This window comes from Lagopus muta, unplaced genomic scaffold (genome assembly GCF_023343835.1).
Source record: "Lagopus muta isolate bLagMut1 unplaced genomic scaffold, bLagMut1 primary scaffold_202, whole genome shotgun sequence".
Classification (NCBI taxonomy): Eukaryota; Metazoa; Chordata; class Aves; order Galliformes; family Phasianidae; genus Lagopus; species Lagopus muta.
In genome coordinates, this window is record NW_026040242.1 from 4,002 (window position 1) to 30,105 (window position 26,104).

The 26,104-nt window shown below is 56.0% G+C and overlaps 1 protein-coding gene across 1 annotated transcript; it reads left to right on the forward strand.

Annotated features, from left to right (window-relative positions):
* Positions 1 to 25,052, forward strand: LOC125687769 (E3 ubiquitin-protein ligase BRE1B-like). The gene is given in 11 exon segments (XM_048933028.1): positions 1 to 780; positions 3,099 to 3,247; positions 3,595 to 3,639; positions 5,834 to 5,951; positions 7,517 to 7,666; positions 11,120 to 11,332; positions 16,060 to 16,185; positions 17,190 to 17,216; positions 17,218 to 17,331; positions 22,608 to 23,167; positions 25,034 to 25,052. Coding segments are annotated over 11 exon segments (1,668 nt in total). The 5' UTR covers positions 1 to 633.
* Positions 25,053 to 26,104: the final 1,052 nt, after the last annotated feature.

Sequence of the window (26,104 nt, forward strand, 5' to 3'; positions counted from 1 at the left end):
CTGAGGTTATGGGGTGGGATCTTATGGGGTCTTAAGGCGGTTCTGAGGTTATGGGGTGGGATCTTATGGGTCTTAAGGTGGTTCTGGGGTTATGGGGTGGGATCTTATGGGGTCTTAAGGTGGTTCTGGGGTTATGGGGTGGGATCTTATGGGGTCTTAAGGTGGTTCAGGGGTTGTGGGGTCTTAAGGTGGTCCTGGGGTTGTGGGGTGGGATCTTATGGGGTCTTAAGGTGGTTCTGAGGTTATGGGGTGGGATCTTATGGGGTCTTAAGGCGGTTCTGAGGTTATGGGGTGGGATCTTATGGGTCTTAAGGTGGTCCTGGGGTTGTGGGGTCTTAAAGTGGTTCTGAGGTTATGGGGTGGGATCTTATGGGGTCTTAAGGTGGTTCTGGGGTTGAGGGGTCTTAAGGCGGTTCTGAGGTTATGGGGTGGGATCTTATGGGGTCTTAAGGCAATTTTGGGGTTATGGGGTCAGATCTTATGGGGTCTTAAGGTGGTTCTGGGGTTATGGGGCGGCTTCCTATGGGTTTCTGTGGGGTTGTGGGTCAGTGGGGGTGGGATCTTATGGGATCTTAAGGTGGTTCTGGGGTCTTAAGGTGGTTCTGGGGTTATGGGGCGGCTGTGGGGCAGCGGATGGACGGCGCCATCCCGCCTTCAGGCCCCATCAACCGCGAGATGCGGCACCTGATCAGCAGCCTGCAGAACCACAACCACCAGCTGAAGGGCGACGTGCAGCGCTACAAGAGGAAGCTGCGCGAGGTGCAGGCCGAGATCGGAAAGGTGGGGGCGGGGCTTCCGGGCTGCGAGGGGCGGGGCTTCTGGTCTGCTGGGGGGGAGGGGCTTCCTGTCTACAGGGGAGGGACTTCCGGTTTGGGGGTGGAGCTTCCGGTCTGCAGGGGGAGGGACTTCCGGTTTGGGGGCGGGGCTTCCGGGCTGCGGGGGGAGGGGCTTCTGGTGAGTGGGGGGATGGACTTCCGGTGTGGGGGGCGGGGCTTCTGGTCTGCTGGCGGAGGGACTTCCGGTGTGGGGGGGAGGGGCTTCCGGTCTACAGGGGGAGGGGCTTCCGGTGTGGGGGGCGGGGCTTCCGGTCTGCAGGGGGAAGGAGCTTCCGGTGTGGGACAGGGCTTCTGGTCTGTTGGGAGGGGGGAGGGGCTTCCGGTCGGCAGGGGGAGGGACTTCCGGTGTGTGGGGGGCGGGGCTTCCGGTCTGCGGGTGGAGGGACTTTTGGTGTGGGGGGCGGGGCTTCTGGTCTGGGGGAGGGCGGACTTCTGGTGTGGGGGGCGGGGCTTTCGGTGTGGGGGCGGGGCTTCCGGTCTGCGGGGGATGAGGGGCTTCCGGTCTACAGGGGGAGGGACTTCGGGTGTGGGGGCGGGGCTTCCGGTCTGCGGGGAGAGGGACTTCCGGTGTGGGGGGCGGGGCTTCCGGTCTGCGGGGGGAGGGACTTCCGGTGAGTGGGGCGGAGCTTCCGGTCTGCAGGGGAGGGGCTTCCGGTGTGGGGGGCGGGGCTTCCGGTCTGCGGGGGGAAGGTCTTCGGGTGTGAGAGGCGGGGGCTTTCGGTCTGTAGGGGGAAGGATTTCCGGTGTGGGGGGCGGGGCTTCCGGTCCGCAGGGGGAGGGACTTCGGGTGTGGGGGCGGGGCTTCCTGTCTGCGGGGGGGAAGGACTTACGGTGTGGGGGCGGGGCTTCCGGTCTGTGGGGAGGAGGGGCTTCTGGTCTGCTGGGAGGGTGGGAGGGGCTTCCGGTGTGGGGGGCGGGGCTTCCGGTCTGCTGGGAGGGGGGAGGGGCTTCCGGTGTGGGGGGGCGGGGCTTTCGGTCTGCAGGGGGAAGGGCTTCCGGTGTGGGGGCGGGGCTTCCGGTCTGCGGGGGAAGGAGCTTCCGGTGTGGGAGGCGGAGCTTCCGGTCTGCGGTGGGAAGTGCTTCCGGTGTGGGGGGAGGGGCTTCCGGTCTACAGGGGGGAGGGGCTTCTTTTGGTGTGCGGGGGAGGGGCTTCCGGTTTGGGGGCAGGGCTTCATGTGTGTGGGGGGAGGGGCTTTCGGTATGTGGGGGGGGTGGGGCTTCCAGTGTGGGGGAAGGGTGGGGCTTCTTTTGGTGCATGTGTGGGATGGGCTTCCGGTGTGTGGGAGGGGCTTCCGGTAAGGGGGTGGGGCTTCCGGTGTGTGGGGGGAGGGGCTTCCTCAGTTGCCTGGGGGGAGGAGCTTCCAGTATAGGGGTGGGGCTTCCGGGACTGCGTGGGGGAGGGCCTTCCGGTGGGGGGGCGGGGCTTGCGGTGGGGGGGGGGGGGCGGGGCTTCCGGTCCACAAGGGGGAGGGGCTTCTTTCGGTGCATGGTGGGAGGTGTGTGGGAGGGGCTTCCGGTGCAGGGGGTGGGGCTTCTTCCAGCCTGGGGGGGGAGGGGCTTCTGGTGAGTGTGGGGAGGGGCTTCTTCTGGTCTGGGGGGGGAGGGGCTTCCGGTGTGGGGGGGTGGGGCTTCTTCTGGTCTGGGGGGGGAGGGGTTTCCGGTGTGTGGGGGGGGGGGAGGGGGTGGGGCTTCCGTTATGGGGGCGGGGCTTCCAGTTGGTGGAGGCGGGGTGGGTGAGTGAGTGGGTGAGGTTAAAGAGGGAGGAGCACCAAACCCAATAGGTGGGCAGTGTAAAATTAGGCATCGCCCCTTTAAGAGATGAGGGTGGGGCTGAGGGGCGGGGCTAAACTCTAGGAGATGATTGGTGGCTTTCTTAAAGGGGGCAGGGACTTAAAAGGGCTTTGGTAGGGCCCACCTTTGGTTTCAATGCTTGGGGGAGTAAGGGGGCTTGGAAAGGGTGTTGCCCTTTTAAGAAGAAGAGGACTTAAAAGGCCAACGCCAATAGTGGCCTAGGTGGGCCCATGTGAGAGACGGTTTGTGGTTTGCTGTTGCCCTTTTAAGAAGCCAGCCACTTTAAAAGGGCACCGGCGCTCAGGTGGGCCCACGGGAGGAATGAGATCTTAAAAGGGCGATGACAGAGTGGGGTGCTTAAAAGGGCAACGGCTTGGAGGTCCGCGTGGGACCCACCGGAGGGATTTTTTTGGGGGTGGGGGGGGGGGGGAAGGGAGCATGACCTCACTGACTCCTCCCCTCCCCCTCCAGCATCGCCTGCAGCCCAGCGGCGCCCCTCCCCCTCCCAGCTCGGCCCCTCCCCCCCCCACCCCCCCCCAACCTCCTCCACCACGGCCCCCCCCGAGGACCCCCAACATGGAGGAGGAGGAGGAGGAGGAGGAGGAGGAGGAGGAAGTGGGGTCGCTGCGGTCCCCCCCCCCTCTTAAAGAAGAAGAAACCGTGGCCCCACCACCCACCCCCACCCCAACGGGGGAACCCAAACGCGACCCCCCCTCAACCGCCCCCCCCGAGGCCGCCCCGCCGGTACGGAGACCCCCGGATGAAGAAGACCCCCCCCCTTCCACCTCTACCCCGGCCCCTGCCCCCCCTCAGCCCCCACCCCCTCCTCAAGCCCGTCCCAAGGACCCCCCCCCCCAGAGCAACCCCAGAGCTGGGGGGGACGTCGTCGTCGTCGTCGTCCCGGGGGGGGGCGCCGAAAGGGAGAGGGGGAGGGAGAGGACCCAAAGGAGCCCCGGAGGAGGTGAAGAAAAAGGATTCCGAGGTTGCTGAAGCAGCTGAGGGGGGAGCTGAAGTGAGTTTGGGGGGGGGCGGGGGCGGGTTATGGGCTCTGGGGGGAAGTTATGGGGTCTGGGGGGCAGTTATGGGGTCTGGGGGGCAGTTATGGGGTCTGGGGGGCAGTTATGGGGCAGTTATGGGGTCTGGGGGGCAATAATAGGGGAGTAATGTGGTCTGGGGGGGCAGTTATGGGGTTTGGGGGGTGGTTATGGGGTCTGGGAGGCAGTTATGGGGTAGTGATGGGGCAGTTATGGGGCCTGGGGGGCAGTAATGGGGGAGCAATGGGGTCTGGGGGGCAGTTATGGGGTCTGGGGGGCAGTTATGGGGTGGTGATGGGGCATTTATGGGGTCTGGGGGGCAGTTATGGGGTCTGGGGAGCAGTTATGGAGTCTGGGGGGCAGTAATAGGGGAGTAATGGGATCTGGGGGGCAGTTATGGGGTCTGGGGGGCAGTTATGGGGGAGTAATGGAGTCTGGGGGGCAGTTATGGGGTCTGGGGAGCAGTTATGGGGTCTGGGGGGCAGTTATGGGGGAGCAATGGGGTCTGGGGGGGCAGTTATGGGGTCTGGGGGGCAGATTATGGGGTAGTGATGGGGCAGTTTGGGGGTCTGGGGGCAATTATGAGGGAGCAATGGGGTCTGGGGGGGCAGTTATGGGGTCTGGGGGGCAGTTATGGGGTCTGGGGGGCAGTTATGGGGTCTGGGGGTGGTTATGGGGCACTTATGAGGCCTACGGGGATAATGGGGAAGTTATGGGGTCTTCTATGGGGTCTGGGGGGGGCAGTTATGGGGTCTGGGGGGGCAGTTATGGGGTGGTTGTGGGGCATTTATGGGGTCTGGGGGGCAGTTATGGGGCCTGGGGGGTGGTTATGGGGTCTGAGGGGCAGTTATGGGGTCTGGGGGGGCAGTTATGGGGTGGTTGTGGGGCATTTATGGGGTCTGGGGGGGCACTTATGGGGTCTGGGAGGTGGATGTGGGGCATCCATGGGGGCTGGGGGTGGTTATGGGGTCCGGGGGGGCAGTTATGGGGTCTGGGGGGGCAGTTATGGGGTGGTTGTGGGGCATTTATGGGGCCTGGGGGGCAGTTATGGGCCTGGGAGGCAGTTATGGGGGAGTAATGGGGTCTGGGGGGGCACTTATGGGGCCTGGGGGGTGGATGTGGGGCATCGATGGGGGCTGGGGGTGGTTATGGGGTCCGGGGGGGCAGTTATGGGGTGGTTGTGGGGCAATTATGGGGGGTCGGGGGGGGCGGTTATGGGGGAGTAATGGGGTCTGGGGGGGCACTTATGGGGCCTGGGGGGTGGATGTGGGGCATCCATGGGGGCTGGGGGTGGTTATGGGGCCTGGGGGGCAGTTATGGGGGTGGTTGTGGGGCAGTTATGGGGTGGTTGTGGGGTATTTATGGGGCCTGGGGGGCAGTTATGGGGTATTTATGGGGCAATTATGGGGCCTGGGGGGGCAGTTATGGGGCACTTATGGGGCCTGGGGGGGCAATTATGTGGGAATAATGAGGGTCTGTGGGGCGGTTATGGGGCATCTGTGGGGCCTGGGGGGGTAATGGGGAGTTATGGGTTTTTCTATGGGGTCTGGGGGGCAGTTATAGGGGTGAATGAGATGCAAATGATATGCAAATGAGGCCGGAAGTTGTTTACGCTCACGTATGACGTAGATGAGGTTGCTAATGAGATGCTAATGAGATGTGCAGGACAAACAATACGGTGTAGCATCGGGGTCATGGGATGAGATAGATGCCTATTAGTATGCAAATGAGATGCAAATTAAGGAGGGGGAAGAGCATAGGGGGCTTGATTGTGTGGGGTGGGAGAAGAGGGGGGAGAGGGAGGGGAGGTTTCACAGGGGGGGAGTGGAGCAGGGATGCAAAAGGGGTGAAAATGGGATGCAGATGAGATGCAAATGAGGTCGGAAGTTGTTTACGCTTAAGTATGACGGAGATGGGGTTGCTAATGAGATGCTAATGAGATGTGGAGGACAAACAATACGGTGTGGCAAACTGGGTGATTGGAAGTGGGTGGCTATTGGTATGCAAATGAGATGCAAATTAAGGAGGGGGAGGAGCATAGGGGGCTTGATTGTGTGGGGTGGGAGAAGAGGGGGGAGGGAGGGGAGGTTTCACGGGGGGGAGTGGAGCAGGGATGCAAAAGGGATGCAGATGAGATGCAAATGAGATGCAAATGAGGGCTAATCACCACAGGAAGGCGCAGGAGAGCCAGAAGGAGATGAAGCTGCTGCTGGATATGTACAAATCAGCTCCCAAGGAGCAACGGGACAAAGTGCAGCTGATGGCGGCCGAGCGCAAGAGCAAGGCGGAGGTATGCAAATGTATGCAAATGAGGCCGCGGCGGAATTTACCCCAATTCCCCCCAGTTTTTCCCCACAATTTCTCCCCATTTCCAAAATTTCCCCAAATTTCTTCAGATTTCCCCAAATTTTTCTAAATTTTCTCTAAAATTCCCCAAATCTCCCAAATTTTCCCCAAATCTCCCAAATTTTCCCAAAATTTCCCCCAAATTTTCCCAAAATTTCCCCAAATTTCTCCCAATTTCCCCAAATTTTTCCCCTCATTCCCCCAAATTTCCCCAGATTTCTCCCAAATTTTCCCCAAATTTTTCCCAATTTCCTCCAATTTCCCTCAATTTCTCCCAATTCCCCCAAATTTTTCTGATTTTCCCCCAAACTCCCCAAATTTTCTCAAAATCCCCCAATTCCCCCAAATTTCTCCCAATTTCCCCAAATTCCCCCAAATTTCTCCCAATTTCCCCAAATTTCCCCAAATTTCTCCCAATTTCCCCAAAATTTTCTAAATTTCCTCCAAATTCCCCAATTTCCCCCAAATTTCCTGCAAATTTCTGCCAATTTCCTCCAAATTACCCAAATTTCCCCAAGATTTCCCTAAATTTTCTCCAAATTTCTCCCAATTTCCCTCAATTTCTCCCAGTTCCCCCAGATTTTCCTGATTTTCCCCCAAACTCCCCAAATTTTCTCAAAATCCCCCAATTCCCCCAAATTTCTCCCAATTTCCCCCAAATTTCCCCAAATTTCCCCCAAATTTTCCACAATTTTCCACAATTTTCTCCCAATTTCCCCCAATTTTTCCCCACATTCCCCCAAATTTCCCCAGATTTCTCCCAAATTTTCCCAAATCTCCCAAATTTCCCCCAAATTTCCCCCAAATTTTCCCCACATTCCCCCAAATTTTCCCCAAAATTTCTGCCAAATTTTCCCCACATCCCCCAAATTTTCCCCAAATTTCCACAAATTTCTCCCAATTTCCCCAAATTTTTCCCAAATTCCCCCAAATTTCCCCTAATTTCTCCCAAATTCTCCCCAAATTTTTCCCAATTCATTAGTTAACGTGGTTATTCATTAGTTAATTCGTTAGTTAATTAATTAGTTAATTAATGAGCAGATCTTGAAGGCTGTGAACTCCTGAGGGCAATGAAGGAATGGAGGAGAGATTATTAATGAATTAAGAAGATTAATTAATGAATTAAGGAGGATAATTAAGGAATTAACGAGGGTAATTAAGCAATTAACGAGGGTAATTAACAAGGAGCGGCTGAGGAGTCAATCCTGATGGCTGTTAATTACTGAGGGCAATGAAGGAATGAAGGAATGAAGGGGGTTATTAATGAATTAAGAAGAATTAAGGGGGGTAATTAAGCAATTAATGGGGGTAATTAAGCAATTAACGGGGGTAATTAACGAGCAGCGGCTGAGGAGGCGATCCTGATGGCTGTTAATTACTGAGGGCCCCCAGTGAGGGCAGTGAAGGAATGAAGGGGGTGATGTTAATGAATTGAGATGTATTAAGGGGGGTAATTAAGCAATTAAGGGGGGTAATTAAGGTAATTAACGAGGGGTAATTAACGAGCAGGCGGAGGAGCTGCGGTGCCGGGCGAGGGAACTGGAGGAGAGGGAGAGGAAGGAGAGCAAGAAGCTGGCGGACGAGGAGGCGCTGAGGAGGCTGAGGGCAGCGGAGGAGAGCATTGAGGGGCTGCAGAGGAGGCTGCAGGCCACCAAGCAGGTGGGCGATTAATTAGATGCTAATTAGCTAATTAACGGGCTGATTAATGGGGCTGAGGGAATGGGAGGGGGTGGGCTGAGGGGCTGCAAGCGAGGCTGCCTTCTTGTAATGGCCGCCATTGTGTCATGGCTGCCTTCTTGTCATGGCCACCATCGTGTCATGGCCGCCTTCTTATCATGGCCGCCTTCTTGTCATGGCCGCCATTGTGTCATGGCCGCCATCGTGTCATGGCCGCCTTCTTGTCATGGCAGCCTTCTTGTCACGGCGGCCTTCTTGTCATGTTGGCCTTCTTGTCATGGTGGCCTTCTTGTCATGGCCGCCATCGTGTCATGGCCGCCTTCTTGTCATGGCAGCCTTCTTGTCATGGCCGCCATCGTGTCATGGCCGCCTTCTTGTCATGGCCGCCATCGTGTCATGGCCGCCTTCTTGTCATGGTCGCAATCATGTCATGGCGGCCTTCTTGTCATGGCGGCCTTCTTGTCATGGCCGTCATCGTGTCATGGCGGCCATCTTGTCATGGTGGCCTTCTTGTCATGACCGCCATTGTGTCATGGTTGCCCTCTTGTCATGGCTGCCATCTTGTTATGGCGGCCACCGTGTGGTGGAGGCCATTTTGTCCCGGCAGCCATTTTGTCCCAGCGGCCCAAGGGGGGGTAATGGAATGGGGGGTGGCTGAGGGGCTGCAGAGGAGGCTGCAGGCCACCAAGCAGGTGGGCGATTAATTAGATGCTAATTAGCTAATTAACGAGCTGATTAATGGGGCTGAGGGAGTGGGAGGGGGGGGGGGCTGAGGGGCTGCAAGCGAGGCTCTTGTCATGGCCGCCTTCTTGTCATGGCCGCCATCGTGTCATGGCCGCCATTGTGTCATGGCTGCCTTCTTGTCATGGCGGCCTTCTTGTCATGGCCGCCTTCTTGTCATGGCCGCCTTCTTGTCATGGCCACCATCGTGTCATGGCCGCCTTCTTGTCATGGCCGCCATCGTGTCATGGCCGCCATTGTGTCATGGCCGCCTTCTTGTCATGGCGGCCTTCTTGTCATGGCGGCCTTCTTGTCATGGCCGCTTTCTTGTCATGGCCGCCTTCTTGTCATGGTGGCCTTCTTGTCATGGCCGTCATCGTGTCATGGCCGCCTTCTTGTCATGGCGGCCTTCTTGTCATGGCCGCCTTCTTGTCATGGCCGCCTTCTTGTCATGGCCGCCATCGTGTCATGGCTGCCTTCTTGTCATGGCGGCCTTCTTGTCATGGCCGCCATTGTGTCATGGCCGCCATCGTGTCATGGCTGCCTTCTTGTCATGGCGGCCTTCTTGTCATGGCCGCCTTCTTGTCATGGCCGCCTTCTTGTCATGGCCGCCTTCTTGTCATGGTGGGCTTCTTGTCATGGCTGCCATCGTGTCATGGCGGCCTTCTTGTCATGGCCGCCTTCTTGTCATGGTGGGCTTCTTGTCATGGCTGCCATCGTGTCATGGCCGCCTTCTTGTCATGGCCGCCTTCTTGTCATGGTGGGCTTCTTGTCATGGCGGCCTTCTTGTCATGGCGGCCTTCTTGTCATGGCGGCCTTCTTGTCATGGCCGCCTTCTTGTCATGGCCGCCATCGTGTCATGGCCGCCTTCTTGTCATGGCCGCCATTGTGTCATGGCGGCCTTCTTGTCATGACCGCCTTCTTGTCATGGCCGTCATCGTGTCATGGCCGCCTTCTTGTCATGGCGGCCTTCTTGTCATGGCCGCCTTCTTGTCATGGCCGCCATTGTGTCATGGCCGCCTTCTTGTCATGGCCGCCTTCTTGTCATGGCGGCCTTGTCATGGCGGCCCTCTTGTGATGGCTGCCATCTTGTCATGGCGGCCACCGTGTCATGGCAGCCATTTTGTCCCAGCGGCCCAGCGGGGGTTATGGAATGGGGGGTGGCTGAAAGGCTGCAGGGGAGGGTCTTGTAATGGCGGCCATCTTGTCATGGCAGCCATTTTGTGATGGCGGCCAGGACAAAATGGCTGCCATGACAAGATCTTGTCAAGTCAGCCATCTTGTCATGGAGGCCAACTTGTCCTCTCAGTCATCTTGTCATGGGGGCCATCTTGCTGTGATGGACATGTTGTCTTGTCCGCCATGTCTTCCTGGCGACCATATTGTCCCAGCAGCCACCTTGTACTGTCAGCCATTTTGTCCCTGTCCACCATCTTGTCCCATTAGCCATCTTGTCCTGTCCTCCATCTAGTTCTATCTGCCATCTTTCTGTGGAGGCCATCTTATCCAGTCAGCCATGTCTTCCTGCCAGCCATCTTGTCATGGTGGCCATCTTGCTGTAGTGGCCGTCTTGTCAGCCATGTCTTCCTGGTGGCCATCTTGTTCCAGCAGCCATCTTGTCCTGTTCTCCATCTAGTTCTGTCCACCATCTTGCTGTGGCGGCCATCTTGTCCAGTCAGCCACGTCTTCCTGCCAGCTATCTTGTCCTGTCAGCCATCTTGTCATGGTCGCCATCTTGCTGAAGTGGCCATCTTGTCAGCCATGTCTTCCTGCCAGCCATCTTGCCCTGGCGGCCATCTTGTCCTGTCAGCCACGTCTTCCTGCCAGCCATCTTGTCCTGTCCTCCATCTTGTTCTGTCCACCATCTTGCTGTGGAGGCCATCTTGTCCTGTCAGCCACGTCTTCCTGCCAGCCATCTTGCCCTGGCGGCCATCTTGCTGTGACACCCATCTTGTCCCAGCAGCCATTTTATCCCGGCAGCCATCTTGCTGTGGCGACCATCTTGCTGTGACACCCATCTTGTCCCAGCAGCCATTTTATCCCGGCAGCCATCTTGTTGTGGCGGCCATCTTGCTGTGACACCCATCTTGTCCCAGCAGCCATTTTATCCCAGCAGCCATCTTGCCCTGGCGGCCATCTTGCTGTGACATCCATCTTGTCCCAGCAGCCATTTTATCCCGGCAGCCATCTTGCCCTGGCGGCCATCTTGCTGTGACACCCATCTTGTCCCAGCAGCCATTTTATCCCGGCAGCCATCTTGCCCTGGCGGCCATCTTGCTGTGACACCCATCTTGTCCCAGCAGCCATTTGATCCCGGCAGCCATCTTGCCGTGGCGGCCATCTTGCTGTGACACCCATCTTGTCCCAGCAGCCATTTTATCCCGTCAGCCATCTTGCCCTGGCAGCCATCTTGCTGTGACACCCATCTTGTCCCAGCAGCCATTTGATCCCGGCAGCCATCTTGCCCTGGCAGCCATCTTGCTGTGACACCCATCTTGTCCCAGCAGCCATTTTATCCCAGCAGCCGTCTTGCCCTGGCGGCCATCTTGCTGTGACACCCATCTTGTCCCAGCAGCCATTTTATCCCGGCAGCCATCTTGCCCTGGCGGCCATCTTGCTGTGACACCCATCTTGTCCCAGCAGCCATTTGATCCCAGCAGCCATCTTGCTGTGGCGGCCATCTTATCCCGACGTCCTCTTCCTCCCCGCTGGCAGGAGGAGGAGGCCCTGCTGTCGGAGATGGACGTGACAGGTCAGGCCTTCGAGGACATGCAGGAGCAGAACCTGAGGCTGCTGCAGCAGCTGCGGGAGAAGGACGACGCCAACTTCAAGCTGATGTCGGAGCGCATCAAAGCCAACCAGATCCACAAGCTGCTGCGCGAGGAGAAGGACGAGCTGGCCGAGCAGGTGCTGGCCCTCAAGGCCCAGGTGGGACGTGGGGTCGTCGTGGGGATGGGGGGGGGGGATCTGTGGGTTCCGGGGGGAGGCAGGGAGGGAGCTGGAAGGTGCTGGGGGACCTGGGATGTTATTGGAGGACCTGGAACGGGTTGGAGGACCTCGAATGCGGTGGGGGTTATGAAGTGTGTTGGAGGACCTAGAACATGTTGGAGGACCTAGAATGTATGTTGGGGGACCTCAGATGTGTTGGAGGACCTAGAATGCATGTTGGGGGACCTCAGATGTGTTGGAGGACCTAGAATGTATGTTGGAGGACCTAGAATGTATGTTGGGGGACCTCAGATGTGTTGGAGGACCTAGAACATGTTGGAGGACCTAGAATGTATGTTGGAGGACCTCGAATGTATGTTGGGGGATATCAAGTGTGTTGGAGGACGTAGAACATGTTGGAGGACCTAGAATGTATGTTGGGGGACCTGAGATGTGTTGGAGGACCTAGAATGTATGTTGGAGGGCCTCAGATGTGTTGGAGGACCTAGAACCCCCTAGGAGGATCTAAAACTCCCTAGGAGATCCTAGAACCCCTTAGGAGGATCTGGAACCCCCTTGGAGAACCTAGAATCCTCTAGGAGAATCTAGACCCCGCTTGAAGGACCTAGAACCCCCTTGGAGGCCTTAAAACCCCCTTGGAGGACCTAGAACCCCCTTGGAGGACCTAGATCTCCCTAGAGAATCTAGACCCCTCTTGGAGGATCTAGAACCTTCTTGGAGGACCTAGAACCCCCTTGGAGGCCTTAAAACCCCCTTGGAGGACCTAGAAGCTCTTTGGAGGACCTAGAACCCTCTTGGAGGACCTAGAACCTTCTTGGAGGGTCTAGAACCCCCTTGGTGGACCTAGAACTCCCTTGGAGGATCTAGAACCCCTTTGGAGGACCTAGAACCCCCTTGGAGGACTTAGAACCTCCTTGGGGGACCTAGAACCCTCTTGGAGGACCTAGAGCCCCCTTGGAGGACCTAGAACCCCGTTGGAGGACCTAGAACCCCCTAGGAGGACCTAGAATCCCCTTGGAGGTCCTAAAACCCCCTTGGAGGACCTAGAACCCCTTTGGAGGACCTAGAACCCCCTTGGAGGACCTAGAACCCCCTTGGAGGCCTTAAAACCCCCTTGGAGGACCTAGAACCCCCTTGGAGGCCTTAAAACCCCCTTGGAGGACCTAGAACCCCTTTGGAGGACCTAGAACCCCCTTGGAGGCCTGAAAACCCCCTTGGAGGACCTGGAACCCCCTTGGAGGACCTAGAACCCCCTTGGGGAACCTAGAACCCCTTTGGAGGACCTAGAACCCCCTTGGAGGATCTGGAACCCCCTTGGGGGCCTTAAAACCCCCTTGGAGGATCTAGAGCCCCCTTGGAGGACCTAGAATCCCCTTGGAGGACCTGGAACCCCCTTGGAGGACCTGGAACCCCCTTGGAGGATCTAGAGCCCCCTTGGAAGACCTAGAGCCCCCTTGGAGAACCTAGAACCCCCTTGGAGGACCTAGAATCCCCTTGGAGGACCTAGAACCTTCTTGGAGGACCTACAACCCCCTTGGAGGACCTACAACCCCCTTGGAGGTCCTAAAACCCCCTTGGAGGACCTAGAACTCTCTTGGAGGACCTAGAACCCCCTTGGAGGACCTGGAACCCCCTAGGAGGACCTAGAACCCCCTTGGAGGACCTAGAACCCCCTTGGAGGACCTGGAACCCCCTAGGAGGACCTAGAACCCCTTTGGAGGACCTAGAACCCCCTTGGAGGCCTTAAAACCCCCTTGGAGGACCTAGAACCCCCTTGGAGGACCTAGAACCACCTTGGAGGACCTGGAATCCCCTTGGAGGCCTTAAAACCCCTTTGGAGGACGTAGAACGCCCTTGGAGGACCTAGAATCCCCTTGGAGGCCTTAAAACCTCCTTGGGGGACCTGGAACCCCTTTGGAGGACCTAGAACCCCCTTGGAGGACCTAGAACCCCTTTGGAGGACCTAGAACCCCCTTAGAGGACCTAGAATCCTCTTGGAGGACCAAGAACCTTCTTGGAGGACCTAGAACCCCCTTGGAGGACCTAGAACCATTTTGGAGGACCTAGAACCCCCTTGGAGGACCTAGAATCCTCATGGAGGACCTAGAACCCCCTTTGGAGGACCTAGAACCCCCAGGAGAACCTAGAACCCCCTTGGAGGACCTAGGACCCCCTTGGAGGACCTAGAACCCCCTTGGCGGACCTAGAACTCCCTTGGAGGACCTAGAACCCCCTTGGAGACCTTAAACCCCCCTTGGAAGACCTAGAACCCTCTTGGAGGACCTAGAATCCCCTTGGAGGACCTAGAACCCTCTTGGAGGACCTAGAACCACCTTGGAGGACCTAGAATCCCCTAGGAGGCCTTAAAACCCCCTTGGAGGACCTGGAACCCCCTTGGAGGATCTAGAACCCCCTTGGAGGACCTAGAACCCCTTTGGAGACCTTAAAACCCCCTTGGGGGACCTGGAACCCCCTTGGAGGATCTAGAACCCCCTTGGAGGACCTAGAACCCCTTTGGAGGCCTTAAAACCCCCTTGGAGGACCAGAACCCCTTTGGAGGATCTAGAACCCCTTTGGAGGACCTAGAACCCCCTTGGAGGACCTGGAACCCCCTTGGAGGACCTAGATTCCCCTTGGAGGCCTTAAAACCCCCTTGGAGGACCTAGAACCCCCTTGGAGGACCTAGAACCCCCTTGGAGGACTTAAAACCCCCTTGGAGGACCTAGAACCCTCTTGGAGCACCTAGAACCCCCTTGGAGGACCTTGAGCCCCCTTGGAGGCCTTAAAACCCCCTTGGAGGACCTAGAATCCCCTTGGAGGACCTAGAATCCCCTTGGAGGATCTAGAACCCCTTTGGAAGACCTAGAACTCCCTTGGAGGACCTAGAACCCCCTTTGAGGACTTAGAACCCTTTTGGAGGACCTAGAACCCCCTTGGAGGACCTAGAACCTCTTTGGAGGACCTGGAACCCCCTTGGAGGACCTGGAACCCCCTTGGAGGACCTAGAACCCCTTTGGAGGACCTAGAGCCCCCTTGGAGGACCTAGACCCTCCTAGGAGGACCTAGAACCTTCTTGGAGGACCTAGAACCTTCTTGGAGGACCTAGAACCCCCTTGGAGGACCTAGAACCCCTTTGGAGGACCTAAAACCCTCTTGGAGGACCTAGAACCCCCTTGGAGGATCTAGAACCCCCTTGGAGGACCTAGAACCCCTTTGGAGGACCTAGAACTTCCTTGGAGGCCTTAAAACCCCCTTGGAGGACCTGGAACCCCCTTGGAGGACCAGAACCCCCTTGGAGGACCTAGAACCCCTTTGGAGGCCTTAAAACCCCCTTGGAGGACCTAGAGCCCCCTTGGAGGACCTAGACCCCCCTAGGAGGACCTAGAACCTTCTTGGAGGACCTAGAACCCCCTTGGAGGACCTAGAACCCCTTTGGAGGACCTAAAACCCTCTTGGAGGACCTAGAACCCCCTTGGAGGACCTAGAACCCCCTTGGAGGACCTAGAACCCTCTTGGGGGACCTAGAACCCTCTTGGAGGACCTAGAACCCCCTTGGAGGACCTAGAGCCCCCTTGGAGGACCTAGAACCCCCTTGGAGGACCTAGAACCCCCTAGGAGGACCTAGAACCCCTTTGGAGGACCTAGAACCCCCTTGGAGGACCTAGAATCCCCTTGGAGGACCTAGAACCTTCTTAGAGGACCTAGAACTCTCTAGGAGGACCTAGAATCCCTTTGGAGGATCTGGAACCCCTTTGGAGGACCTGGAACCCCCTTGGAGGATCTAGAACCCCCTTGGAGGACCTAGAGCCCCCTTGGAGGACCTGGAATCCCCTTGGAGGCCTTAAAACCCCCTTGGAGGACCTAGAACCCTCTTGGAGGACCTAGAACCCCTTTGGAGGACCTAGAACCCTCTTGGAGGACCTAGAACCCCCTTGGAGGACCTAGAACCACCTAGGAGGACCTGGAACCCCCTAGGAGGACTTAGAACCCCCTTGGAGGACCTAGAACCCCTTGGAGGGACTTAGAACCCCTTTGGAGGCCTTAATACCTGCTTGGAGGACCTAGAACCCTCTTGGAGGACCTAGAACCCCCTTGGAGGACCTAGAACCCCTTAGGAGGACCTTGAACCCCCTTGGAGGACCTAGAATCCCCTTGGAGGACCTAGAACCCCTTTGGAGGCCTTAAAACCCCCTAGGAGGACCTAGAACCCCTTGGAGGACCTAGAACCCCCTTGGAGGACCTAGAACCCCTTTGGAGGCCTTAAAACGCCCTTGGAGGACCTAGAGCCCCCTTGGAGGACCTAGAAGGATTTAGAACCCCCTTGGAGAACCTAGAACCCCCTTGGAGGACCTAGAACTCTCTTGGAGGACCTAGAACCCCCTTGGAGGATCTAGAGCCCCCTTGGAGGACCTAGAACCCCCTTTGGAGGACCTAGAAACCCCTTGGAGGACCTAGAACCCCCTTGGAGGACCTAGAACTCTTTTGGAGGACCTAGAACCCCCTTGGAGGCCTTAAAAACCCCTAGAACCCTCTTGGAGGTCTTAGAACCCTTTTGGAGGACCTAGAATCCCCTTGGAGGCCTTAAAACCCCCCTTGGAGGACCTAGAGCCCCCTTGGAGGTCCTAGAACCCCCTTGGAGGACCTAGAACCTCCTTGGAGGACCTAGAACCCCCTTGGAGGACCCAGAACCCCCAACCCCCCCCCAGGTGGACGCGCAGCTGCTGGTGGTGCAGAAGCTGGAGGAGAAGGAGCGCGTGCTGCAGGGCAGCCTGGCTGCGGTGGAGAAGGAGCTGGCGCTCAGATCGCAGGCGCTGGAGCTCAACAAGAGGAAGGTGAGTTGGGGGGCGGGGGGGGGGACTTGGGGGGCAGGGGGGGAATTGGGGGTCAGGGGGGGACTTGGGGGATGGGGGGCTATGGGGGGACTTGGGGGGCAAGGGGGACTTGGGGGGTGGGGGGCATTGGGGGGATGGGGGGAGACTTGGGGGGCTATGGGGGGGCTTGGGGGGCTGTGGGGGTATGGGGGGACTTGGGGTTGGGGGGGACTTGAAGGGTGGGGGGACTTGGGGGGCTGTCGAGGGACTTGGGGGGCAGGGGGGACTTGGGGGGTGGGGGGCATTGGGGGGCTGTGGGGGGCAGGGGGGGACTTGGGGGGCAGGGGGGACTTGGGGGGTATGGGGGGACTTGGGGGGTGGGGGGGACTTGAAGGGTGGGGGGACTTGGGGGGCTGTCGGGGGACTTGGGGGGCAGGGGGGACTGAGGGACTATGGGGGGACTTGGGGGGCTGTGGGGGGATGGGGGGACTTGGGGGGCAGGGGGAACTTGGGGGGTATGGGGGGAAGAGGGGGGTGGGGGGCATTGGGGGGCTATGGGGGGAGTTGGGGGGCAGGGGGGTACTTGGGGGATGGGGGGCATTGGGGGCTGTGGGGGAACTTGGGGGGTGGGGGGCATTGGGTGGATGGGGGGGGATGGGGGGACTTGGGGGGCATTAGGGGGCTATGGGGGGATGGGGGGACTCAGTTTCCAGTCGCCCTTTGCCCTCTGCCCTTTGACCCCCCCGGCAGGCGGCGGCGGTGGCGGGGGGGGGCGGAGGCGGCGGAAGGGGGGGGGGAGGAGGCGGAAGGGGGGGGGGGGGGAGGCGGAAGGGGGGGGGAGGCGGAAGGGGGGGGGAGGCGGCGGGGGGGGGGGGGGTGGCTCAGTTTCCGGTCGCCCTTTGCCCTTTGACCCCCCGACAGGCGGTGGAGGCGGGGGGGGGGGAGGCGGAAGTGAAAGGCGGCGGGGGGGGGGGGGAGGCTCAGTTTCCGGTCGCCCTTCGCCCTCTGCCCTTTGACCCCCGCAGGCGGTGGAGGCGGCGCAGCTGGCCGAAAGACCTGCGGGCGCAGGGCGAACACGTGCAGGGCCGCCTGAGGGAGCTGCAGGCCTGCGCCGCCGAGAACCGCGCCGCCAAGGACAAGGAGTCGCTCAGCCTCAAGAGGGCGCAGGCGAGCAGACGGGGCTCCGAGGGGTTCTATGGGTTGCTATGGGGGTTCTATGGGGTTCTATGGGGTTTCTATGGGGTTGCTATGGGGTTCCATGGGTTGCTAGGGTTTCTATGGGGTTGCTATGGGGTTTTGTGTGGGATTGTGGAGTTCCTATGGGGTTTCTATGCGGTTCTATGGGGTTTCTATGGGTTCTGTGGGTTTCTATGGGGTTTCTATGGGTTGCTATGGGTTGCTATGGGGTCCTATGGGGTTGCTATGGGGTTGCTATGGGGTTCTGTGGGTTTCTATGGGGTCCTATGGGGTTTCTATGGGGTTGCTATGGGGTTTCTGTGGGGTCCTATGGGGTTTCTATGGGGTTGCTATGGGGTTCTGTAGGGTTCTGTGGGGTTCTATGGGGTTCGTATGGGGTTGTGGGGTTTCTATGAGGTTTCTATGGAGTTTCTGTGGGGTTGCTGTGGGGTTTCTATGGGTTTCTATGAGGTTTCTATGGGGTTGCTATGGAGTTCTGTGGGGCCTTATGGGGTTTCTATGGGATTTATTGGGTTCTATGGGGTTTCTATGGCTCCTATGGGGTTCTGTGGGGATTTATGGGGTTCCTATGGGGTTTCTATGGGATTTATGGGGTTTTCTATGGGGTTTCTGTGGGCTCTGTGGGGATTTATGGGGTTTCTATGGGGTTGTGGGGCATGTGGGGTTTCTATGGGATTGCTATTGGGTTCCTATGGGTTGCTATGGGGTTTCTATGGGGTTGCTATGGGATTACTATGGGGTTCTATGGGGTCCTATGGGGTTTCAATGGGGTTGTGGGGCGTGTGGGGTTGCTATGGGGCTGCTATGGGGCTGCTATGGGGCAGTGGGGTTGTTACACGGTTTCTATGGGGTTCTGTGGGGTTTCTATCGGGTTCTATGGGGTCCTATGGGGTTTCTATGGAGTTCTGTGGGGTTCTGTGGGGTTCTATGGGGTTCTATGGGGTTCCTATTGGGTTGTGGGGTTTCTATGGGGTTTCTATGAGGTTTCTATGGAGTTTCTGTGGGGTTTCTGTGGGGTTTATGGGGTTTATGGGGTTTCTATGGGTTTCTATGGGGTTGCTATGGGGTTGTGGGGTTGCTATGGGGTTCTATGGGGTTCCCATGGGGTTCCTGTGGGGTTTCCATGGGGTTTCTATGGGGTTTATGGAGTTTCTATGGGGTTTCTATGGGCTCTGTGGGGATTTATGGGGTTCTTTGGGCTCTGTGGGCACTTATGGGGTTTCTATGGGGTTTCTACGGAGTTTCTATATGGTTCCTATGGGGTTTCTATGGGGATTCTATGGGGTTCTATGGGGTTCTATGGGGTTTCTATGGGATTTATGGGGTTTCTATGGGGTTTCTATGGGCTCTGTGGGGATTTATGGGGTTTCTATGGGCTCTGTGTGCTTATGGGGTTTCTATGGGGTTTCTATGGGGTTCCTATGGGGTTTCTATGGGATTTATGGGGTTCTTTGGGCTCTGTGGGCACTTATGGGGTTTCTGTGGGTTTTCTATGGGGTTTCTATGGGGGTTGTGGGGGTTTCTATGGGGTTTCTATGGGCTCTGTGGGGACTTATGGGGTTTCTATGGGGTTTCTATGACTCCTATGGGGTTCTGTGGGGATTTATGGGGTTTGTATGGGGTTTTTTGTGGGCTCTCTGTGGATTTATGGGGTTTCTATGGGATTTATGGGTTTCTTTGGGCTCTGTGTTCACTTATGGGGTTTCTATGGGGTTTCTATGGGGCTCTGTGGGCACTTATGGGGTTTCTATGGGGTTTCTATGGGGTTTCTATGGCTCCTATGGGGCTCTGTGTTCACTTATGGGGTTTCTATGGCTCCTATGGGGCTCTTGTGCACTTATGGGGTTTCTGTGGGGTTTGTATGGCTGCTATGGGGCTCTGTGTTCCCTTATGGGGTTTCTATGGGGTTTCTATTGGCTCTGTGTTCACTTATGGGGTTTCTCTGGGGTTTCTATGGGGCTCTGTGGGCACTTATGGGGTTTCTATGGGGTTTCTATGGGGTTTCTATGGGATTTCTATGGGGTTTCTATGGGGTTTCTATGGGATTTATGGGGTTCCTATGGGGTTTCTATGGGGTTTCTATGGGGTTCTATGGGGTTCTATGGGGTTTCTATGGGATTTATGGGGTTCCTATGGGGCTCTGTGCACTTATGGGGTTTCTATGGGGTTTCTATGGGGTTCCTATGGGGTTTCTATGGGTTTCTATGGGATTTATGGGGTTCTTTGGGCTCTGTGGGCACTTATGGGGTTTCTGTGGGTTTTCTATGGGGTTTCTATGGGATTTATGGGGTTTCTATGGGGTTTCTATGGGCTCTGTGGGGACTTATGGGGTTTCTATGGGGTTTCTATGGCTCCTATGGGGTTCTGTGGGGATTTATGGGGTTTGTATGGGGTTCTATGGGGTTTCTGTGGGCTCTGTGCACTTATGGGGTTTTCTATGGGGTTTCTATGGGGTTCCTATGGCTCCTATGGGGCTCTGTGACCACTTATGGGGTTTCTGTGGGGTTTCTATGGCTGCTATGGGGCTCTGTGTTCACTTATGGGGTTTTCTATGGGGTTTCTATGGGGCTCTGTGGGCACTTATGGGGTTTCTATGGGGTTTCTATGGGGTTTCTATGGGCTTTGTGTTCACTTATGGGGTTTCTATGGGGTTTCTATGGGGCTTCTATGGCTCCTATGGGGCTCTGTGTTCACTATGGGGTTTCTATGGGGTTTCTATGGGGCTCTGTTCACTTATGGGGTTTTCTATGGGGTTTTTATGGAGTTTCTATGGGCTCTGTGTTCACTTATGGGGTTTCTATGGGGTTTCTATGGGATTTATGGGGTTTCTATGGGGTTTCTATGGCTCCTATGGGGCTCTGTGTTCACTTATGGGGTTTCTATGGCTCCTATGGGGCTCTTGTGCACTTATGGGGTTTCTGTGGGGTTTGTATGGCTGCTATGGGCTCTGTGTTCCCTTATGGGGTTTCTATGGGTTTCTATTGGCTCTGTGTTCACTTATGGGGTTTCTCTGGGGTTTCTATGGGGCTCTGTGGGCACTTATGGGGTTTCTATGGGGTTTCTATGGGGTTTCTATGGGGTTTCTATAGGATTTCTATGGGGTTTCTATGGGGTTCCTATGGGGTTGCTATGGGGTTCCTATGGGATTCTATGGGTTTCTATGGGGTTGTGGGGTTGCTATGGGGTTCTATGGGGTTTGTAGGGGGTTGCTATGGGGTTCTATGGGGTTCTATGGGGTTTCTATGGGGTTCCTATGGGGTTTCTATGGCGTTTTCTATGGCCGTTTCTATGGGCTCTCTGTGGATTTATGGGGTTCTATGGGATTTATGAGGTTTCTATGGGGTTTCTATGGGCTCTGTGGGGATTTATGGGGTTTCTATGGGGTTGCTATGGGGTGTGTGAGGTTGCTGTGGGGTTGGTGGGGTTGCTATGGGGTTTCTATGGGGTCCTATGGGGTTTCTATGGGGTTTCTATGGGGTTTCTATGGGGTTTCTATGGCTGCTATGGGGCTCTGTGTTCACTTATGGGGTTTCTATGGGGTTTCTATGGGGTTTCTATGGCTGCTATGGGGCTCTATGTTCACTTATGGGGTTTCTATGGGGTTTCTATGGGCTCTGTGTTCACTTATGGGGTTTCTATGGGGTTTCTATGGGGTTTCTATGGTTCCTATGGGGCTCTGTGGCACTTATGGGGTTTCTATGGGGTTTCTATGGGGTTTCTATGGGGTTTCTATGGGTTTCTCAGGGTTTCTATGGGCTCTGTTGGAATTATGGGGGTTCCTATGGGGTTGCTATGGGGTTTCTATGGGGTTTCTATGGGGTTGTGGGGTTTCTATGGGGGTTCTATGGGGTTTCTATGGGGTTGTGGGGTTTCTATGGGGTTTCTATGGGGTTTCTATGGGGTTGGTATGGTTCCTATGGGGCTCTGTGGGCACTTATGGGGTTTCTATGGGGTTTCTATGGGGTTTCTATGGCTGCTATGGGGCTCTGTGTCTACTTATGGGGTTTCTATGTGGTTCCTATGGCTGCTATGGGGCTCTGTGTTCACTTATGGGGTTTCTATGGCTGCTATGGGGCTCTGTGTTCACTTATGTGGTTTCTATGGGGTTTCTATGGGATTTATGGGGTTTCTATGGGGTTTCTATGGCTCCTATGGGCTCTGTGTTCACTTATGGGGTTTCTATGGCTCCTATGGGGCTCTTGTGCACTTATGGGGTTTCTGTGGGGTTTGTATGGCTGCTATGGGGCTCTGTGTTCACTTATGGGGTTTCTATGGGGTTTCTATGGCTCCTATGGGGCTCTGTGTTCACTTATGGGGTTTCTATGGGGTTTCTATGGCTCCTATGGGGCTCTGTGTTCACTTATGGGGTTTCTATGGGGTTTCTATGGCTCCTATGGGGCTCTGTGTGCACTTATGGGGTTTCTATGGGGTTTCTATGGGGTTTCTATGGGGTTTCTATGGGCTCTGTGTGCACTTATGGGGTTTCTATGGGATTTCTATGGCTGCTATGGGGTTCTGTGTGCACTTATGGGGTTTCTATGGGATTTATAGGGTTTCTATGGGCTTTCTATGGGGTTTCTATGGGCTCTGTGTTCACTTATGGGGTTTCTATGGGCTTTCTATGGGATTTATGGGGTTTCTGTGGGGTTTCTCTGGGCTCTGTGTTCACTTATGGGGTTTCTATGGGGTTGTATGGGGTTTCTATGTCTCCTATGGGGCTCTGTGTTCACTTATGGGGTTTCTATGGGGTTCCTATGGCTCCTATGGGTCTCTGTGCACTTACGGGGTTTCTATGGGGTTCTATGGGGTTTCTATGGGGTTTCTATGGGTCTCTGTGCACTTATGGGGTTTCTATGGGCTCTGTGTTCACTTATGGGGTTTCTATGGGATTTATGGGGTTTCTATGGGGTTTCTATGGTTGCTATGGGGCTCTGTGTTCACTTATGGGGTTTCTATGGGGTTTCTATGGGGCTCTGTGCACTTATGGGGTTTCTATGGGATTTATAGGGTTTCTATGGGGTTTCTATGGGGTTTCTATGGGCTCTGTGTTCCCTTATGGGGTTTCTATGGGGTTCTATGGGGTTTCTATGGGTCTCTGTGCACTTATGGGGTTTCTATGGGGTTTCTATGGGTCTCTGTGCACTTATGGGGTTCTATGGGGTTTCTATGGGCTCTGTGTTCACTTATGGGGTTTCTATGGGGTTTCTATGGGGCAGGAGGGCACTTATGGGGTTTCTATGGGGCAGGAGGAGCTGTCGCGGCTGCGCCGGAAGCTGGAGAAGCAGCGCAAGGTGGAGGTTTACGCTGACGCCGATCAGATCCTGCAGGAGGAGATCAAGGAGTACAGGGTGCCATGGGGGCTGGGGGGCTCTATGGGGTTGCTATGGGTTGCTATGGGGCTCTATGGGGTTTTATGGGGTTCTATGGGGTGCTGTGGGGTTGTGGGGTGCTATGGGGTTGCTATGGGGTTCCTATGGGGTTTCTATGGGGTTTCTATGGGGTTGTGGGGTTCCTATGGGGTTGCTATGGGGTTTCTATGGTGTTCTATGGGGCTCTATGGGGTTTTATGGGGTTCTATGGGGTTTCTATGGGGTTGCTATGGGCTTGCTATGGGGTTTCTATGGGGTTATGGGGTTTCTATGGGGTTTGTATGGGGTTCTGTGGGGTTCTATGGGGTTTTATGGGGTTCTGTGGGGCTCTATGGGGTACTATGGGGTTCCATGGGGTTCTATGGGGTTTGTATGGGGTTTCTATGGGGTTTTATGGGGTTCTATGGGGTTATATGGGGTTGTGGGGTTCCTATGGGGTTGCTATGGGGTTGTGGGGTTTCTATGGGGTTCTATGGGGTTGTGGGGTTCCTATGGGGTTGCTATGGGGTTGTGGGGTTTCTATGGGGTTCTATGGGGTTGCTATGGGGTTCTATGGGGTTCTGTGGGGTTCTGTGGGGTTTCTATGGGGTTGTGGGGTTTCTATGGGGTTGTGGGGTTCCTATAGGATTGTGGGGTTTCTTTGGGGCTGCTATGGGGTCCTATGGGGCTGCTATGGGGTTCTATGGGGTTGCTATGGGGTTTTATGTTGTTCCATGGGGTTCTATGGAGTTCTGTGGGGTTCTGTGGGGTTCTATGGGGACCTGTGGGGTTTTATGGGGTTCTATGGGGTTCTATGGGGTTGTGGGGTTGCTATGGGGTTTCTATGGAGTTGCTATGGGGTCATGGGGTTTCTATTGGGTTGCTATGGGGTTCTATGGGGTGTTATGGGGTCCTATGAGGTTTTATGGGGTTTCTATGGGGTTCTATGGGTTTTTATGGGGTTCTGTGGGGTTCTGTGGGGGTCTGTGGGGTTCTATGGGGTTCTATGGGGTTTTATGGGGTTTTATGGGGTTCTATGGGGTTGTGGGGTTCCCATGGGGTTGCTATGGGGTTGTGGGGTGTGTGGGGTTGCTATGGGGTTGCTATGGGGTTGCTATGGGGTTGTGGGGTGTGGGGGGTTTCTATGGGGTTTCTATGGGGTTGTGGGGTTCCTATATGGGGTTCCTATGGGGTTCTATGGGGTTGTGGGGTTCCTATCGGGTTGCTATGGGGTTGTGGGGTTGCTATGGGGTTGCTATGGGGTTGCTATGGGGTTGTGGGGTTGCTATGGGGTTTGCTATGGGGTTTCTATGGGGTTGTGGGGTTATGGGGTTATGCAGTGTGTGGGGTTATGGGGTTTCTATGGGATTTCTATGGGGTTGGGGGTATGTGGGGTGCTATGGGGTTTTATGGGGTTTTATGGGGTTCTATGGGGTTCTATGGGGTTCTGTGGGGTTCTATGGGGTTTTATGGGGTTCTGTGGGGTTGTGGGGTGTGTGGGGTTTCTATGGGGTGTCTATGGGGTTGTGGGGTTGCTATGGGGTTTCTATGGGTTTGTAGGGTATGTGGGTGCTATGGGTTTCTATGGGGTTGCTGTGGGGTTGCTATGGGGTTCTATGGGGTTTCTATGGGGTTGCTATGGGGGTTCTATGGGATTCTATGGCGTTCTATGGGGTTTCTATGGGTTCTATGGGGATTTATGGGGTTCTATGGGGTTCTGTGGGGTTCTGTGGGGTTGCTATGGGGTTGTGGGGTGTGTGGGGTTTCTATGGGGTTGCTATGGGGTTGTGGGGTTCTATGGGGTTCTATGGGGGTTCTATGGGGTTTTATGGGGTTGTGGGGTTATGGGGTTATGCCAGTGTGTGGGGGTTATGGGGTTTCTATGGGGTTTCCTATGGGGTTTCTATGGGGTTGCTATGGGGTTGTGGGGTTGCTATGGGGTTTCTATGGGGTTGTGGGGTTGCTATGGGGTTTCTATGGGGTGTTGTGGGGTTGCTATGGGGTTGCTATGGGCTTGCTATGGGGTTTCTATGGGGTTTCTATGGGGTTCTGTGGGGTTCTATGGGGTTTTATGGGGTTGCTATGGGGTTGTGGGGTTTTATGGGGTTTGCTATGGGGTTCTATGGGGTTGCTATGGGGTTGTGGGGCATGTGGGGTTCTATGGGGTTGTGGGGTTGCTATGGGGTTATGGGGTTTCTATGGGGTTGCTATGGGGGTTCTATGGGTTTGTGGGGTTCCTATGAGGTTCTATGCAGTTCTATGGGGTTTCTGTGGGGTTCTATGGGGTTCTATGGGGCTGCTATGGGGTATGTGAGTTGCTATAGGGTTGCTATGGGGTTCTAGGGTTCCTATGGGGTTGTTATGGGGTGTCTATGGGGTTGTGGGGTTGCTATGGGGTTGCTATGGGGTTCTATGGGGTTCTGTGGGGTTCTATGGGGTTTCTATGGGGTTTCTATGGGGTTCTGTGGGGTTTTATGGGGTTCTATGGCATTTTATGGGGTTCTATGGGGTTGTGGGGTTTCTATGGGGTGTGTGGGGTTGCTATGGGGTTTCTATGGGGTTGTGAGGTTTCTATGTGGTTGCTATGGGGTTTCTATGGGGTATTTGAGTTGCTATGGGGTTTCTGTGGGGTTGTGGGGTTTCTATGGGGTTTCTATGGGGTGTTTGTGTTGCTATGGGGTTTCTATGGGGTTTCTATGGGTTTCTATGGGGTTATGGGGTTGCTATGGGGTTTCTATGGGGTTGTGGGGTTGCTATGGGGTTGCTATGGGGTTTCTATGGGGTTGTGGGGTGTGTGGGGTCTTTGGGGTTGCTATGGGGTTGCTATGGGGTGTGTGGGGTTGCTATGGGGTTTCTATGGGGTTGTGGGGTTCCTATGGGTTGCTATGGGGTTTTTATGGGGTTTTATGGGTTCTATGGGGTTCTATGGGGTTCTGTGGGGTTCTATGGGGTTTTATGGGGTTCTGTGGGGTTGTGGGGTGTGTGGGGTTTCTATGGGGTGTCTATGGGGTTGTGGGGTTGCTATGGGGTTTCTATGGGTTTGTAGGGTAATGTGGGTGCTATGGGGTTTCTATGGGGTTGCTGTGGGGTTGCTATGGGGTTCTATGGGGTTTCTATGGGGTTGCTATGGGGGTTCTATGGGATTCTATGGCGTTCTATGGGGTTTCTATGGGGTTCTATGGGGATTTATGGGGTTCTATGGGGTTCTGTGGGGTTCTGTGGGGTTGCTATGGGGTTGTGGGGTGTGTGTGGGGTTTCTATGGGGTTGCTATGGGGTTGTGGGGTTCTATGGGGTTCTATGGGGTTCTATGGGGTTTTATGGGGTTGTGGGGTTATGGGGTTATGCAGTGTGTGGGGTTATGGGGTTTCTATGGGGTTCCTATGGGGTTTCTATG